The sequence below is a fragment of the Phocoena phocoena genome, chromosome 14 (assembly GCF_963924675.1).
Source record: "Phocoena phocoena chromosome 14, mPhoPho1.1, whole genome shotgun sequence".
Lineage (NCBI taxonomy): Eukaryota > Metazoa > Chordata > Mammalia > Artiodactyla > Phocoenidae > Phocoena > Phocoena phocoena.
This window is the reverse complement of record NC_089232.1, coordinates 64,226,713-64,245,499: the sequence shown is the minus strand read 5'-3', so window position 1 is coordinate 64,245,499 and position 18,787 is coordinate 64,226,713. Positions and strand designations below refer to the sequence as shown.

General features: G+C 35.1%; 1 protein-coding gene across 1 annotated transcript in view; it reads left to right on the top strand.

The window, feature by feature from the left end:
• Nucleotides 1-18,787, top strand: part of BIRC6 (baculoviral IAP repeat containing 6) — a 245,524-nt gene that overhangs the window by 218,992 nt on the left and 7,745 nt on the right. The window contains exons 67-72 of the mRNA XM_065891330.1: nt 1,569-1,714; nt 2,374-2,484; nt 5,160-5,377; nt 7,576-7,737; nt 10,697-10,774; nt 17,498-17,686. Coding sequence (XP_065747402.1) covers nt 1,569-1,714; nt 2,374-2,484; nt 5,160-5,377; nt 7,576-7,737; nt 10,697-10,774; nt 17,498-17,686 — 904 coding nt within the window. The remainder of the gene's footprint in view (nt 1-1,568; nt 1,715-2,373; nt 2,485-5,159; nt 5,378-7,575; nt 7,738-10,696; nt 10,775-17,497; nt 17,687-18,787) is intronic.

The window sequence follows — 18,787 nt, the reverse complement described above, 5'->3', positions numbered from 1 at the left end:
GATTCTAGCAGTAAAATGTCTATTTCAGTCTTAAAACATTCATTCACTATATTCTCCTTACTTACATATGCAAACATATATGTTCGTATACATGTTCACACACAGAGGTTGATGCCTAATATGATACACAGCAAAACATCTACCAAGTGGTTCCTGAGTAGCAAATGAGAGTTGGCCATGTGTTCTCTGTGACTCCCACATATACATCAGGGAAGATAAGAGAGGGCAGGAGAAAAAGCAGTAACCCAGTGACACATTATGGTTCTTAAGTTAAATCCTCTTGCCAGGTGAGGTGGTGTATGAGGTGGTGTAAAAATATCTGTGGATGCTAGATTTTCACACTGTGGGAGCCAATTCAAGACTCATGCATAACACTAAATCCGGTTACCCTTGTTATCCATCTGAGTGGCTCTTCTTAATTTACCTCTTATTATCTACCTAAAGTTAAGCACTGAATCGCTTCTGAGCAGATTTTTGTCTTTGTGATAAAGAACAGTTTATTTGGACATAGATTGCATGATATTATTTTGTTAAAGACTCTTCTATCTTCTGTTAGTCTTTTTATAGTTCTCTAAGGCTCCATGCCCACTTTGTGAAATGTTGTTTTAATATAATAGCCATGTCCTTTTGTTAGTAGCTGTACAAACTAGAAAAATGAATGATGCGTAGTTTAGATCATACCTTAGCATAAACATTTTAAACGCTTTATATTTATATGTGATTTCAGTTTGTTTTAAATTATCTATTTAATGAATTAACAAAGATGTAGATTTTTAGTATCTAAGAAGTAGTGTAATGATGATGTGAATAAAACGTGCTGAGAGTTGAAATAGAAAAAAGGAAATTGATATTTAGTTGCTGTTTTTAGTGAGCCTTGTTAATAAAATGCTACTGCATTCACCTAGAAAATTTAATTTGAGTCTGTATTAGACCCTGAATAGGGAATACAGAAGAATATCTTTAAAATGATTATGCCCTAAAACTTAACGTTTAAATAAAGATTCAGTGTATAGAAGAAGCACATTAAATTAAGTTACCTAGTAGTGAACCTGCACTTTATTCTGGAATTTTTCTTTTTTTCCGCCCCTTGGAAATTAATATACTCTAAGTGAACTACAAATAGTATTAAACTGAAAAACCACCTATGGATCTTTGATTCCCAAGTCTTAGAAGGCAGAGGATCTTTTACTTTTAGATATAGAAGTGATTTCTCTACTTCTAGGTACATAGTTACTGTAAGTATGTTTTTAAAGGTGTGGATCGAAGGACATACCAGGTATTGGGATCTTTTTACAGTATGACATTTCTACAGTGTTTAACTCTTGTCTGTTTTTGCATATGAAGAGACAACCTACCGGAAACTTTGGTTATTATGCTAGGCATTATCCTATGGTTTCAAAAGGAATCTAATTTAAACCACTCCTGGTATATATCATGTGTATGTCAAATGAAATGCAGACTATCATGTTGATTTTTAAACTGTTACTGACTTATGGAAGTATTTATTTTTCAAAACTAAAATCTTAATTTTCCTTGCATTTCTTTCCATATTAAAAAAACCTTTTCAGATCTAAAAGGGAAAATGTTAAAGCAGGAGTAAAACCAGATGCATCTGATCAAGAGCCAGAAGGACTTACTCTTTTGGTGCCAGACATTCAGAGGACTGCTGAGATTGTTTATGCAGCCACTACCAGTTTGCGGCAAGCAAATCAAGGTACAGCACTATTCTCTTTATGCTCCTTTTCTTTTGATACAAAGATGTTTCATTTACTACTGAAAACCGCCTTCTCTTCCCTCTATGTTAATGGTTTTCCAGCAAGTTATTTACTTAAAGATTCTGTTCTATGTCAGGTTTTCAAGCTAATTATGTATAGTCTCTAATTTTAAAATATTTATCTCTACTGTGTATGATTTCTAAGACTGTTGGTAGGCTGACAGCATGCATTATAAATTTCTCTTCCCACTGAAAGTTATGAAATTGAAAAATGCAATTGTATTGGATAGAAAACAGTACATTAATAGTGTGTAAGAATTCAGTTGAAATTGGCATTTTCACATATTAGCAATGGAAGAAATAAATGATTCTTCATCATCTATTGCTTTATTTCTGCTGTTTTTGCCTGAATAGATGAAATCTAATTAGCATTTTAAGAATTTAAGCTTTAAAATTGATAAGCTTTTTAGCCCTATTAGTTATTTTTATGAAATAGAAAGAAATCTTTTAATTTTAAAATGGTACAATAGGAAGATAATTATGAAGAGTTTGGTAATTTTTCAGAATGCAAATTCTGAACTCTAGAAGTTAATAGTTTTCTTGTTTTACTCTTCGAAAATGTATACTTATGTTATTTATCTTGAAATATTAAATAACAGAAAAAAAACTAGGTGAATATTCAAAGAAGGTGGCTATGAAACCCAAACCTTTATCAGTATTGAAATCACTTGAAGAAAAATATGTGGCTGTCATGAAGAAATTACAGTTTGGTAAGTTGAAATTGTACTCTTTATTTCTTCAGCTCTCATTTTACATTTTTAATAGTGCTATTGAAATGTGTTCTAGTAAAATTAAAGAATTTCAAACTTGCTTTTACCATGAATTATTCATATACTCTATGTGTGTGTGTATGTATGTTTATATATACACACATGCAAAAATTTTTATCATCTTTCTATCTCTGAATTTATATCTGTGTTTATAGTTATGTTTGGAAATCATGATTCAGTAGAAACCAGGAAAAAAACAAAGCCAAATGTCTAACAAACAGGCAGAAAATGGTTTTCTTTCTTTACCCCTCCATGTCTGCATATCCTTGCCTGAAGGAAGCCAAGACCTGGGACTTTGAACCAAGTCTGTTACTCTTACCATTTTAGAATTCCAAGGGATATACCTTTGGAAAATGTAGCCTTTCCCATTCCCAAACTCTTGACAAGTAAGGACTGATGAAAAGATCATATAAGCACCCTTCATAAGGTGCTGGTTTATGAATAAACACTAGAATTCCAAATTTTGATGACCATTATTAACTATTATTGTATGTCCCTCTTTTTTATTCTTGAGAACCAGCCCAAAGGACATTGACTATATTAAAAAGAACACCAAAGTAGGAGTCCAAAAAAAAATGTAGATTTATGTCATAACTGTCAGAGTCATAGGCCAGAGCCTTTGACTAATGTTAGTCAGCCAGGAGGCTTCTCTCATATCACTTAAAATCATAAACTCTGCCAGTTGGACGTGACTTTAAATGTAATTGAGTTTTGCTATCCATTGACTTTTAGAATAATTTAGAAAAAATAACGGGTTTTCTGTTGTGTTGTTTTTTAGTAATCTGCGTTTTCTAACTTACGTATCAAATATTTTCTCATATCATGATTCTTATACAACTTGATATTTATTGACTGCCTAATATTTTTTATAAGCCTAATTATTTTTTTAAAGTACTTTATATATTTAAAAAAAATTTTTTTTGGCTGTGCTGGGTCTTTGTTGCTCCATGCGGGCTGTCTCTAGTTGTGGTGAGCAGGGGCTAGAACGTGGGCTCAGTAGTTGTGGTGCACAGGCTTAGTTGCCCCTCGGCATGTGGGATCTTCCCAGACCAGGGCTTGAACCCGTGTGCCCTGCATTGGCAGGCGGATTTTTAATGACTGGACCACCAGGGAAGTCCTTGACTGCCTAATATTCTCATATAAAGTACTCTCATTTGTTTAACCAATAACTAGACCTTTAGGTTGTTTCCAGTTTTTTAGTAACGTCTGCAACATCTCAGTGGGCATTATTGCATATAAATATTTGTACACATCCAGGATTATTTCCATAGGACAAATTAATAGAAGAGGAATTGCTGAATCAAGCAGTATGTAGGTTTTCAGCAACTAGCCATTATCTTCGATTGTATATTTTAATAAAATTTTGGTATTAGAAGACCCTGTTTTCTTATAGATATATGATATAAAAATTTCATCCAGGCGTGGGGATAAGCTCATGTATGTATCTGGTGGATTGCTGTTTATAAAACTCAAAGGAAATTTATCCCTGTATTATGTGAAAGGCAGCAGAGTTGAGCAGATGAAATAACTCTGGTTTACAACTTTACTGATAGAAACTACTCAGAAGTCTTGTTGAGACATAGTACATTTGTAGTGCACAGACCCATGACACTGTTTATAGGTCTTCCCCTTTTTTCTAGATTATAAACTTCTTGAAGGCAGATATATTTTCCTGTTTATTATTTAACTGAAAGAGCCTAGCCTAGGACCTAGCACTTAGTAAGTTCTTGGTAAAATTTACTGCATTAATGATAATTATAATGTAGTTTTCTTGTTTTTCTGTATATTTAGAATTGTATGAACACAAGATCAAAAGTTACCATTGTTTCTTTGTATTTGCCCTTGTATCAGTAAGTGGTTTTAATTTAGTTTTATAAGATATTTAAATATCTTTGTTTTCATCCATTGGTGGGGTAGGGTTAATCTGAATTAGAGATGTAGTTCAAATCCACTTTTTTTTCTTTCTATTTTGTATGGACATATAGCTTATAAGTAAATCATAACTTTAAGTCCTTCCAAATCTGCCTGAATAAATGGTTAAGAATTAACCCATTACTTATATTCTGCCAAAGTACTTCAAAGATTTCCCTAATAATCCTCTTTTATCCTATTAACTTAAATTTCAAAAGTAATACAGAAATAAACTTCAGCCTGTCATTTCTGTTTTCTGATTCCAAATCAGTGCAAATATATAAAGACTTATTCTCTTTTTAAAAATGAAATATAATGAAATACTTTTTGGCATTTCATGTTCTGAAATATTTTGGCAAAAAACATTATATACCATTCATTTTAAGAATAAATGATCTACTACTTTGCATTTTGATTTAAATGCTGGATGTTATATAATCTGCCTGCCAAATTGTAAATTTAAGTTGATTTCTTCCTTTGCTTCCATGACACATTCCATCGCTCTAGCAGCATTAACACACATGTAGGTATTACGTAAACATTTATAGTTTGCTCTTCTTCCACATTGCAGTCCTCTCCATTTTGTGGGGGAAGAAGGGTTAGTGATTTGTTTATTTGTAATTTTTTGTTATTATGACAGCTATCCTCCATTCTGGTTCTTTTTTTTTTTTTTCAGTGTTTTTTTTTTTTTTCTTTTCTTTTAGATACGTTTGAGATGGTTTCTGAAGATGAAGATGGGAAATTGGGCTTTAAAGTAAACTACCACTACATGTCTCAGGTGAAAAATGCAAACGATGCTAACAGTGCTGCCAGAGCCCGCCGCCTTGCACAGGAAGCTGTGACGCTGTCAACCTCACTGCCTCTTTCATCGTCCTCTAGTGTTTTTGTGCGCTGTGATGAGGAGCGACTTGACATCATGAAGGTAGAAAAAACAACTTTTTTTCCTATTTCCCTGGCTAATCCAGTTATTCAAGTATTCATATAAAGCACTAGAAATAACATGAATTTAAATAAATTTAATAAAAATTCTGTTGACCATTTTGGACATCAGTGAAGGGAGTCCTTTTTTTTTTTTTTTTTTTGCGGTACGCGGGCTTTTTACTGTTGTGGCCCCTCCCGTTGCAGAGCGCAGGCTCAGTGGCCATGGCTCACGGGCCCAGCTACTCTGCGGCATGTGGGATCTTCCTGGACCGGGACACGAACCCGTGTCCCCTGCATCGGCAGGCGGACTCTCAACCACTGCGCCACCAGGGAAGCCCAAGGGAGTCCTTTTCTAATGTTAGTTCAGAGTATGTGGATGAGAGTACTATTCAAAATAAAGATTTAGAAGAAAATACCAAGATACCTTCCCTGAACAAAGGCTGTGTGCAGCCTGTCATAGTTTTAGAACATACTATCAAAGGATTTAATGCTGGTCAGTTGAAAAAAAGTTACAGGACTTCTTCTTTGTAATCCAGAGTACTTCTCTCATGTTTTATACTATCAGTCTTCAAAATTTTTTCTCTCTTTTTCTTTTCTAGGAAATTTATGTATTTACAGGCTCATATGATTTAAGTAATGGTAGTACAATAATAAATAAAACCAGCAGCTTTATGTTTTAACACTGTGGTGATCTGCCCTTAAATTCCAAGAGACGCTGCAGCTAGTAATTTTTAAAGATTTGATGCCTGGGGTGGGAGGAACCTTTCTTTACTTGATTTAATTCATGGATTAAATATTGTGTCTTCTTTAGATACACAGCTAAAACTATTGACCCATTGATTTGAAAAAGGTTTTTTGCTTGTTTGCATTTTTGTTTTGCTCTTTTGGATAAATTTTCAGTAGAAATCTCATAGACGTTGCCTATTGATCACACTTTTCCTTGTTACAAACAGTAGAGCTGATTATTGTATGATTGTCTAGGGAAGTATTTTATTGCTAAATAGACCAAACAAGTTCAAACTTGTGACTGTTAAGCATTATGCTGTACCTCACATAAAGGATCCCAAGTTGGAGCCCCAAAATGTAAATCAGAGTTGTCACAGAATGGGACTCTAGTACCATTTGCCTCCACGCACAGCTGTTCGGGACCCGAGGCTTTGCTGCTCATGTCTTGTATACTAAATATCTGTTGATTGACTCAAACATAATTCATTAAATAATTCTGACACTCACTGTTGGGTTCTCTGCTATTTTTTGGACTACCAGTAACCCTAAGGGAAACATCACACCTACTGTTCTCTCAGAACCTTTTTATCATAAGTTGTTAGGTGAAAACATTTATTCCTCTTACCCACTTGTCTCATTATCCCAGAAGAAAATATTTAAAAGTAAGCTATTTCTTGGACTTCCTTGGTGGCACAGTGGCTGAGAATCTACCTGCCAATGCAGGGGACACAGGTTCGAGCCCTGGTCCGGGAAGATCCCACATGCTGTGGAGCATCTAAGCCTGTGTGCCCCAACTACTGAGCCTGTGCTCTAGAGCCTGCGAGCCACAACTACTGAGCCTATGTGCCACAACTACTAAAGCCCACATGCCTAGAGCCATGCTCTGTCTGCATCAAGAGAAGCCACCGCAACGAAGAGTAGCCCCTGCTTGCCTCAACTAGAGAGCGCCCGTGCACAGCAATGAAGACCCAACGCAGCCAAAAATAAATAAATAAAATACATTTATTTTTTAAATGTTAATTTATTTTTTTAAAAAGTAAGCTATTTCTTAAAACATTAACTTGAAGATTTGAAGCAGAAAGTTACTCTCTTACCTTTGAGATATGATAATGAATATATCTAGAATCTCAAATTGTTGACAGTAATGTAGAGATCATGAAGGAAAGCTCTTAGAAAAAAAGTAACTTAATATTTTAAAAGGTATTTGCTGTTAAGGTAAGCTTTCCTGCTGCCAATTGGGCATCTCTCTTTTAAAAGCCCATTTTCACCAAAACCAAATCACTTTAATTGTAATTTAAAACTGTTTCCTAGTCCTGTGTATGTTTTTAACTTTTAACTTCATTTTTAACACATTTTGGTAGAGATGTATATAGGATGTAAGAAGATTGTTCTTATTTCATGTTGAATTATTTTTCTAAATAGTAGCATTTAGGAATAGTAACACAGGTTTTTGTGTTTGTATGTGCATACTAGGTTCTGATAACTGGTCCAGCAGACACTCCTTATGCAAATGGCTGCTTTGAGTTTGATGTCTATTTTCCTCAAGATTATCCCAGTTCACCTCCTCTTGTGAATCTAGAGACGACTGGTGGTCATAGTGTGCGATTCAATCCAAACCTTTATAATGATGGCAAGGTAATGTAATTGCAGTCTTTTGTTTCTAATGCCAAAGTATTGTAACCCAAAGTTTCTTTGTAATTTGAACAGAAATTTTGTTTTAGTTATCATCTTTTCAAAAGTACATGCGTTTCTTTGTGCTTCTTTTCCCTGTGTGCAAAGATTAGCCTGAGGAATGAGAGAGAAGGAACCAAAAATGGCAGAAACACAACAGTGTTACAAAGCACTTATAGTCTTAAGGGGTTATTGTGAGGGACTAACTTATTCAACACATTCCTTGGCCAATTGAGAGCTATCTCCACTCAGAAGATAATAGAACCAGATGCCTGTCTTTGCCATTCACCTTTCTTTACTTTCTTTTTACTGTTTTTTTTTTTTTTTTTTTTTTTTTTTTTGCGGTACGCGGGCCTCTCACTGTTGTGGCCTCTCCCTTTGCGGAGCACAGGCTCCAGACGCGCAGGCTCAGCAGCCATGGCTCACGGGCCCAGCTGCTCTGCGGCATGTGGGATCTTCCCGGACCGGGGCACGAACCCACGTCCCCTGCATCGGCAGGCAGACTCTCAACCACTGCGCCACCAGGGAAGCCCCTGTTTACTTTCTATATCTTCAATTCCAGTTATCTTTTCAGAATTACCTGAAGATACTATCCATGTTTTCTATGATACGTACCATTGTGTACCATTATTTTTAAAGTTTAATTTGTGTTAAAATGTTTTATATTTTCTTGTAAGTAGGAAGATGCGTTCCTGTCTCCACAGAAATAGTTAACGAAGAGGTATAATAAAAATCATTTCATATGGCAATAAACCTTTAAAAATTCGATTTAAAAGAATAATCATCACCTTTCAAAGTAATTTTGGACAGTTTGATGAAATTTCAATAGTAAATTCCATGCTGAGAGTATTTAATGTTTAAAAATTACTAGAAGGTCAGAAGAAATTTCTCGATTTCATAAGCAGACTCTTTGATGATGTGAGAATAATAGATGCTTGAATTTGATCTGGTTTATTAAAGACGGCCCAAGTTTTCCCTTGGTTTTGTCTTCCTGTTTTTAAAAAGTGCAGCCTGCCTCCGATCTGGGCTTACAAGTTATCATTTTGTCTTCACCATAAGCTCAAATCATAAAATTGGAATTCATTTTCTGGGTTTATTGTAGGATACTTAACCAGAGGTAAACCTTACTTTGTTGGGGAAAGCAAAGAACAGGTCTTTTATAACTGGGCAAATTAGACAAAGTAGCAATGTTGAATTTATTCAAGAGAGAGTCTGGAACTTGAATAGAGTTTAAGTGTAGATGTTAAGAATTATTTAAGAAATTACTTCCTTGGACTTCCCTGGTGGCATAGTGGTTAAGAATACGCCTGCCAATGCAGGGGACCTGGGTTCAAGCCCTGGTCTGGGAAGATCCCACATGCCACAGAGCAACTAAGCCTGTGCACCACAACTACTGAGCCTGCGCTCTAGATCCCACAAGCCACAACTACTGAGCCCACATGCCACAACTACTAGAGCCCGTGCTCTGCAACAAGAGAAGCCACCGCAGTGAGAAGCCTGCACACCACAGCAAAGAGTAGCCCCTCCCCCACTCGCTGCAACTAGAGAAAGCCCACGTGCAACAACAAAGACCCAATGCAGCCAAAAATAAATAAATAAATTTTTTAAAAAATAGAAATTACTTCCTTAAGACTTACTGGTATAGGGAAGAGGTTTAGAGTTTGAGATTCCAGTACCCTGAATTGTATAGTCTGTTCTATTATACATTGGGACTAACATTTAACCTTGGGATCTAGATCTGTAGTTAGGGAGAAGATCCCTGCCATTGGTAGTCACAGGGATGCTCTAAAAACCAGGAGGGATGGTATGTATGATAGTGCTTCAAACAATAATTCACAAAACTGTTCAGATACAAGTCTTTTAAAATTATTAATGAATTTATCTACTAAACAAATTGATGTATTTTGCATTATTGTTTTCACAGAGCATTAAAAGAATAGCAAGGAGATGGACTTCTCTGCTTTTTTAAGGACCACTTATTTTCTAAATCTGTTGCCCATTACATGAAATTATTAGTTTACAAGTACAGATAACATGTCCCTGGTTCTCTTTTTCCTGGAGTGACTGTTGACCTGTGTTTGGCAGATGCTTTGAGTTCATTCTTGCTCTTTGAGTGAACATATAACTAATGCGTCTTCAAATTTGTTCTGAGGAACTCTAGGGATCCTCAGGACCCTTCAGGGAATCTGCAGGGTCCTCCCCTTTCCCACTTCATGTTTGCGTGAGGCCAGATTTTATTCATACATTTCAAGCAAAGCAATATATAACAACAAATCGAATGTAGAGGCAGGTATGAAATCAAGATCTCTTCTATTGGGCTTCCCTGGTGGCACAGTGGTTGAGAGTCTGCCTGCCGATGCAGGGGACACGGGTTCACGCCCCAGTCCAGGAAGATCCCACATGCCGCGGAGCGGCTGGGCCCGTGAGCCATGGCCGCTGAGCCTGCGCGTCTGGAGCCTGTGCTCCACAAGGCGAGAGGCCACAACAGTGAGAGGCCTGCGTACCACAAAAAAAAAAAAAAAAAAAAAAAAATCTCTTCTATTAAGCTATAACCCATTTTCAAAATTTACAGAATTTTGAAAGAGATTTTCTTAAATGTAAAACAATACCACTTTTCCTCACCAAAAATTTTTTTGTTGTTTGGAAAAGAGTTATTTTTCATTAAAAAAATGTTATTTGTATTAATGTGTAATAGCTGCTAACTCACTTTTCATTATGAAGAAATTGTAATGCCACACAGATCTGGATCACATTTGAAGATACCAATTTGTTTTAACATACCAACCCTTAGGGTTTTCTGGGGGTACATAAAACTGAGAAACTTTGACATAATAACATTTCAATTTTATTTCTAGTTCAGGCAGATTACTTTTAAAAAGCACTCCTTTCAATCCTGTTTATACTTTTCCCCCTTCTTCCTCAGGTTTGTTTAAGCATCTTAAATACATGGCATGGAAGACCAGAAGAGAAGTGGAATCCTCAGACCTCAAGCTTTTTGCAAGTAAACAAATTTCTCTTACAATTTCACTTAGAAAATAAGGAACCATCTTGGTTTAAGAACATTTTTTTTTAGCGACCAAGAATAAACATAGTAAACGATAGGAAGTACATACTAAATAGCTTATAGGTGAGCAGTTAGTACAATGGAGTTATATCTCATTTTGAGTTTAGAATCTTAAGTTAGGACATTAGAATTTTCTTTTTGTCAAAATTCCCTTTTAAAAAATCCCTAACTTGCCTTAAAGTACACTCTGGTGCAACAAGATCAGGCAAGACAGATTAGCCTCTTCCATCTCCCAGTCACTATAAGGCTCAAACTCAGGTGAGTAGAATTTAATAACTACTAGTGTTACATATCTCTCCACACATGATATGGTTCTTCTGTAATCTAGTTAATAATGGGACTCGGTGCTTCCCTGGTGGCGCAGTGGTTAAGAATCCACCTGCCAGTGCAGGTGACACGGGTTCAACCCCTGGTCCGCGAAGATACCGCGTGCTGCGGAGCAACTAAGCCTGTACGCCACAACTACTGAGCCTGTGCTCTAGAGCCCGTGGGCCACAACTACTGAGCCCGTGCTCCTAGAGCCCGTGCTCTGCAACAAGAGAAGCCACCACAATGAGAGGCCCTCCCACTGCAATGAAGAATAGCCCCCAACTTGCTGCAACTAGAGAAAGCCTGCATGCAACAACGAAGACCCAACACAGCCAAAAATAAAATAAATAAATTTTAAAATAAAAATAAAAAAATAATGGGTCTCATCTGAGGTTTAGAGGTACTGTCCTGGAATTCATAAAACTTGGGATTTGCCATTCTCATTTGGCAGAGCACTTAGCACACATGTTTCATAGTCTTGAATTTTTTAAGTTAATTTTCACAAGCCATCTGAGTACATAAAATAAAATGTTATATAGTATCCCATCAAATTTTCTTCGCTGATGCTTTATCTTAATAGTTCAGAATTCCAGCAAAGAGACAGACATATTAATAATAGGAATTAACTTTGTTGCTTGATCATTGAGGAAACAGAAATAAACCACTGTTGGTGCATGATAGTTTAAACTCACATTTGCAGTTTAGTGTTTATTTTAAGAAAGACCACCATAAATTATGCCCAGGTCAGCCTGTTAAAGTTGACCTACCTTGAAAGGATTCTTTTCCTACATTCTTACATTGAATTAGGTAAAAGAGATATGAAAAATCATTCTTTAGGATGTGACTTTTTTAGGTTCTCTGAAAAGACCTTGAAGCAGCCCCGTGAATTAAATAGTACTGTAATATAAGTTTTTCCTTTGTGCTAATATGGAGACTCAAGAAAAACAGAGGTTATATGATTCATGCAAAGTAACTAAGGAAGTTACTAGAATGTTCCCCCAAGTAACTATAATACTTCTTCATTTGAGAAATGATTATGTAGGGGGAGGGATAAATTAGGAGTTTGGGATTAGCAGCTATAGGCTACTATATATAAAATAGATAAACAACAAGGTCCTACTGTATAGCACAGGAATCTATATTCAGTATCTTGTAATAACCTATAATGGAAAAGAATCTGAAAAGAATATATGTATTCGCTTTGCTGTACACCAGAAACTAACACAACCTTGTAAATCAACTATACTTCAATTTAAAAAACTAAAAAAGAAATGATTGTCAATTCTAGTTCAAAAACCTTAAAATATTTGTCTACATGTATGTTACTCTTGTCAACAGAAACTATTTTTATGATCAGTTTTACTCTGAAAGGAAACTCAGAGATATCCTGTTTTTCATGAAGTAAATTAGACTTACCTGAGAAGTGGAATCAATTTTTGAAATTTTTGTTGGATTTATGTAGTTTTAAAAATAAATTTACAGTTTTCAAAGTTTTTTAGTTTAAAATTGGATTGGCTTTTAACTTTTATATTATCTGTATGTCTAATATATACCAAAAATCCTGTGAAATAAAGAAACTTATTCGGAAGTGTTTAAATTTTACAACTTTGAAACCTTACTACACATAAAGTATGATCTTTTCTGTATTTTCCCTTTAGGGTTTTTTGTCATATACATAGTTTACAGTCATAATTAACATAGTAGATAATTATTTGTATATTGCTTTGTTCACCTAACATTAGAGCATGTCCATCTTCCCTGTTTACAATTTTATAATTTGTAAATGCTATGTAATAATCTTTTGAGTTCATATAGTATAATTGAACTATTTCAACCACTGTTGACTAAATATTTCACTTTTATTATTTTAGTTTTACAAATAATACCATTATTATATGACTTTCTCTACATTTTAGATAGTTTACTGAATATAGATTTCCAGATCTGTGACAAAATTGACTTGAGCAAGAACAAGAGAGGCTATATCTTTTCTGTGGCAAGGGTGAATCGCCTTGTTTTGTCCAGATCTTAGGGGAAAACTTTCAGTCTTCCCCCATTGAGTGTGATAACAGCTGTGGATTTTTCATAAATTCCCTTCATCACGTTGAGGACATTCCCCTCTACTAGTTTCTTGAGTATTTTTAACATGAACAGATGTTGGATTTTGTCAAATGCTTTTTCTGCATCTATTGAAATGATTGTATTATTCTTATTTTTTATTCTATTATTATGATATATTAATTTTTTGATATAAACCAACTTTGCTTTCCTGGGATAAAGCTCAGTTGGTCATGGTGTGTAATTCTTTTTGTATGTAACTGGATTGTTTGCTAGTGTGTGTGTATATATATATATATATATATATATATATATATATATATAGGCCATGCTGAGCGGCTTGCAGGATCTTAGTTCCCCAACCAGGGATTGAACCCTGGCCCAGGCAGTGAAAGCGCCGAGTCCTAACCACTGGACCGCCAGGGAAGTCCCAGTTTGCTAGTATTTTTCTTAAGGATTTTTGTATCCATATTTCTAAGAAATATTGGCCTGTAGTTTTTTTTGTGTTATACTGCTTTATAAACATCATACTAGAAACAAATGCATCTAGTCAGGAACACATTGTCCTTTGTTGTCTATTAGATTCGTTCTTCAGAGGCAGACTACAGAGCCTTAGGAAAAATTACTTAATTTCTTTACTTTTTAAATTTTATTTATTCTTGGCTACGTGGGGTCTTTGTTGCTGTGCACAGACTTTCACTAGTTGTGGCGAGCGGGAGCTACTCTTCGTTGCAGTGCGCAGGCTTCTCATTGCGGTGGCTTCTCTTGTTGCGGAACACAGGCTCTAGGTGCACGGGCTTCAGTAGTCGTGGCACACAGGCTCAGTAGTTGTGGCTCGTGGGCTCTAGAGTGCAGGCTCAGTAGTTGTGGCGCACGGGCTTAGTTGCTCCGTGGCATGTGGGATCTTCCCGAACCGGGGCTCTCATCCGTGTCCTCTGCATTGGCAGACGGATTCTTAATCACTGTGCCAAAAGGGAATTCCCATATGTGACTGGTTTTTAATGTTGCTGTAATCTACCTAAAATACATATTAATGCGTTATGAATAGTTTGTTCCAGTTGGATGTTAATAAAGATGTCATGTGCAAGAGGAGTTAAACATATTTAATGTCACATAATCAACCATTTATAAATATATTTATAATATAATAATATATAAATACTACCATTTTTCTTAAGATGGAAAGTTCTGGAAATCAGCCACTGATTATAGTTCTACTCAATAGCAGCATAATTTTCCGTAGAGGAGGATGCTTACTATTTTCAAAGGCTAAAAGCATTTTTAACTAAGACTGTTTCTTTCCATTACCCTAAACAAGTTATTAGTTTGTATAACATAGTTTCTTGTTGCAAATTAATATTTTGGATTGTATACTCTGTACTTTCCTGTGTTTGAAATACCTATAATGAAAATTTTTAACATACCAGACCAGGTCAAAGAATTAAATCTTCTGACAAGTTATAATTTGAAAATAAAGGCATTCGTAGGAGGCAAGATTGCTGACTGGTTATGGCCTGGTAGGGTTAAAATTTTTGTTTGACACAGAACAGTGAAAGGAAGCTGTTATATGGTTCTTGATTTAGTCAGCCTCTGAATAAAATATAATGAGAACATCTTGCAGTTTTGTGGGTGCTAACATAAAGCTAAAGAGGAGAGGGACTGTAAATTCAGCCTGTGAATAAAAGCTTTTTTGACTCTTGACTTTATGAAAATGTCAAAGAGCTGACTAAGAATCGGTGAACTTCCACTATGGAATGCAAATATATTCTGTTTATTTATTTATTTTTTTTTTTTGCGTTATGCGGGCCTCTCACTGTTGTGGCCCCTCCCGCTGCGGAGCACAGGCTCCGCACGCCAGGCTCAGCGGCCATGGCTCACGGGCCCAGCCGCTCCATGGCATGTGGGATCTTCCTGAAGCAGGGCACGAACCTGAGTCCCCTGCATCGACAGGCAGACTCTCAACCACTGTGCCACCAGGGAAGCCCCTCTGTTTATTATTAAGTATAACTTATATATAGTATATTATGGTACGTAATAGATATTTTTCTGTTAATTACCGACTCATTTTCAACTCATTCTAAGAAAACACTTTAGCCAGATGTGGCTATGATAAATATTGGGTTTTTTTGGTTTGTTTTTTGGTTTGATCCAGAGAGCTCTTTTAATTAAGTTTTGTTGATCAAAATGGAACTCATGCTGACTGCTTTTTTGCATATCCCTATTACATAAGTTAAAATTTATTGTTTTTAGAGTAGAAGTGATTTTGTTTTGCATTTTGCTATCTTCTGGATGTATGCTGTCATTTTCACTCCACGAAAGAATAGCTATTGTGTATTAATTACACGTATGAGCCCTATTGTTTTACACCTCTCAACCCCTTATTTAATTCTCACAGTCATCCTATATAGGTATTATTTCTATTTACAGATGACCAAAAAATGGATTCTGAGGGGATAAAGTTATTCTGCCTACCTTGGTCTCTCTGACTTCAAAATATAGTGTTTCTCAGAGTTAGATAAATCCTATTAATTTAGAATATTGAAAATCAAATGCTTTTAAAAAAGAGAAATCCTCTTCCCAAGGATTTATTTACTGGTTTTTCATGAGAGTGTTTTATGGGCTACAATAAAGTGTGCTGTGAAATAAAATGAGTAAGTAGGTCAGATAATTCAAGGCTCCAGAAATTCCATAAAATGAATATTTTGACTCCGAAATAGCTGAGTTCCCCAAAGAAAAATAAAGTGGCACTTATATATTTCCTAAAAGGTACATGTTTAAAAAGTAAATAGAAGATGCCCATAAAGAGTAAATAATAATGTCACCCAGTGAGAAAAGAGCACGTGTTATAAATTATTCTTTGAATTTAATTCCAAGAAATATCGATCTCTGCTAATTTATTTGTTATCAAATGCAGATGTTATAGTTCAGTTTTTTAGCAGACAATATTAAACTCAAATTTATTTTCAAATATAGTTTTCTTTGTTCTGTATACAAAACATCTATTTTTCATTTCCTGTATATAGTTTAGCTCTTTTAAAAAACCAGATGTGTTATGAATCTGAAGTAGTTTGTAAATTGTTTGAATCTCCAGCTGCTTGAGATTTATAAAACTATATTTTGTCTCAAAGGAGTTGAGGTTAAGTAAGTAACTGAATCCTATGTTACAAAATTTCTTTCTCTGCCTTCGTAGATAATGGGAATATACCCTACTCATATAAGAGGAAGATTATTTAAAAGGGAAAAGGAAAGGAACTAATAAATATGCCCTGGAAGATTATTTCAGAAGTGTCAGATTTGAGTTGGGGGAAAGTATATAGCCAAGGGAAATCACTTTCCTTTAGTGATATATTTAGTTTCAGTAAGTTTAAAAATTATGAGATCTTTGCCTCAGAATTATACAGGTTAATTTTTTTTTCCATAGCTGACCTTGGCCTCAGCAACATGGTTACTTCAGGTCATATTTAACTTTGTGTATTCATAGGTCATATATTTCAGGTTCAAGTTTTCCATTTTTTAAGAAAATGTATTCCTTGACTTCTAAGGTGCATATCCTTGATGTTGTTTAATCATCTTCCCTAAAGAAAAGGCAACTGCTGCTAATTGTTTTTCATTTATGAAGTGGGAACATTATAGCTAATATTTTCCTGCCTCCAAAGATGTCATATTAGCCAGTTATGTAAGTATATTAGCAAGCAGTACTATACTAACTAAGAGTGAACTCTCAATGTTGGTTATATCTAGAGAAACAAACCTTCTGGTATCTAAGTAGGGGGTCAGAGCTGGTCTTAGAGCCATGTCATCTTGCCATTGAAAGCTTCTGGTAATATTTTTGTGATACCGTGAAAGTAAATTTTCCTTGGAATGAAAGTAAAGACTGCGTCATGTGTAGTTTTTCTTACAAGTGAGTATTGTTAGGAGTACATTGTTAGCTTTATGCCCTTTAAGAGTAAGGACAGTTCGAGCAAAATGATGTCTAAATTGGTATGGGATGTTTATAAGCAAGTGTTTTTTTTAGTAGTTTCAGGAAATAGGATCTTCGTACCTATTTTTCTTCTTCAAGGATTCAAGAATATAAAACATATATATAAATATTATATAAGATTCTACTGTACCTATTTTAATTTTGCTCTAATAATAAAGTATTTCAGTGTCAATTATTAACATCAATTTTATGGTGATAAAGTTATGTGGAAGCACATATTAAAAGGCACTCCTAGTTGATAAAGCAAGGTATTAGTTTACTGGTAGTAAAAATGTCCTATCATAACTAATCTTTATTTCTTTGGTCCTCAGGTGTTGGTGTCTGTTCAGTCCCTTATATTAGTAGCTGAGCCTTATTTTAATGAACCAGGATATGAACGGTCTAGGGGCACTCCCAGTGGCACACAGAGTTCTCGAGAATATGATGGAAACATTCGACAAGCAACGGTTAAGTGGGCAATGCTAGAACAAATCAGAAACCCTTCACCATGTTTTAAAGAGGTATGTTTAATAAAAGTAATGAAATACTTTATTAAAGACATAATAGAATATAGTTTAGGTCTTATACTTCCCTTTATATCTGTGGTATACTAAAGTTTACTCTTGTTTTTAGTCATGAAAAATCAGTAATAATATAGTACAGATGAATTTTTTAAACCGTTTACTTCCTAAAAGGCATCTGACTATATTTTTGGACAGTTTTATTAATTCTTTATTTTTCATGGCTACTGTTCTACTAGCATACTGTGCTAGTTATTATGTTAGTATATGCTAGAATATGTTACTAAAATATTCTTCATAAAAATATTCTTTTTTATTAGAGATTAAGATACTTTCTAGTTGTCTTGCAAATAGAAACTTTGCCCTTATACTAATATCTGTGTGTGAAATTGAAGAAAAAGACATTTTCTTTTCTTTAGGAAAAGTTGAACTTAGTTTCTGAAACCAGTCTTGATACTGTCACGTGCTTTCATTTTTACCACATCCTGAAGTGTGGCTCTTTTCCTGTACTTAGTTATCTCTCCTTAGTCTGCCTAAAATATGGTTGTATTTTTACTTATCACATCAGATTACTTCATCACATCTTACTTTAACTCTGTCATGAAACATTTTTCTTTCCTAAATTGTTTCCCTTGATCATCAGTTTCTTAGCTTGTGCTAGAAACACACTTTAGAGGAAGAATTGGCGTATTTACCTGATAGAAAATTGATCTTTAATACAGTTAAGCAAATATTATGTGTGAACTATATGTAGCATTATACGCGAAACTCTCCTCATTAAGTAGTATCGATGAATATACTCTGAAGGAATGTAAAAACGTTTCTTCCTTTTGTTATTACTAAATGACTTTGCACTTTGAATGACATAGTTGGGTATTTTACTTTTGCAAAGGCTTGTATTCAAGGCTGTGGGTAATTACTTTTCCTAATATTACAGGAAATACAAACATGCATTTCTTTGTACTCTTAAGCATAATGTTCTGTCCCTTTTCAAGTTTGGGCTACTTACATTAAGTAATTCATTTGGCAGCCGTGTGGAATATCAGCTGTTACTAGGTACTGCACTAAGGTACTCTGAACTCAGGGAAAAGTGAAAGTCAG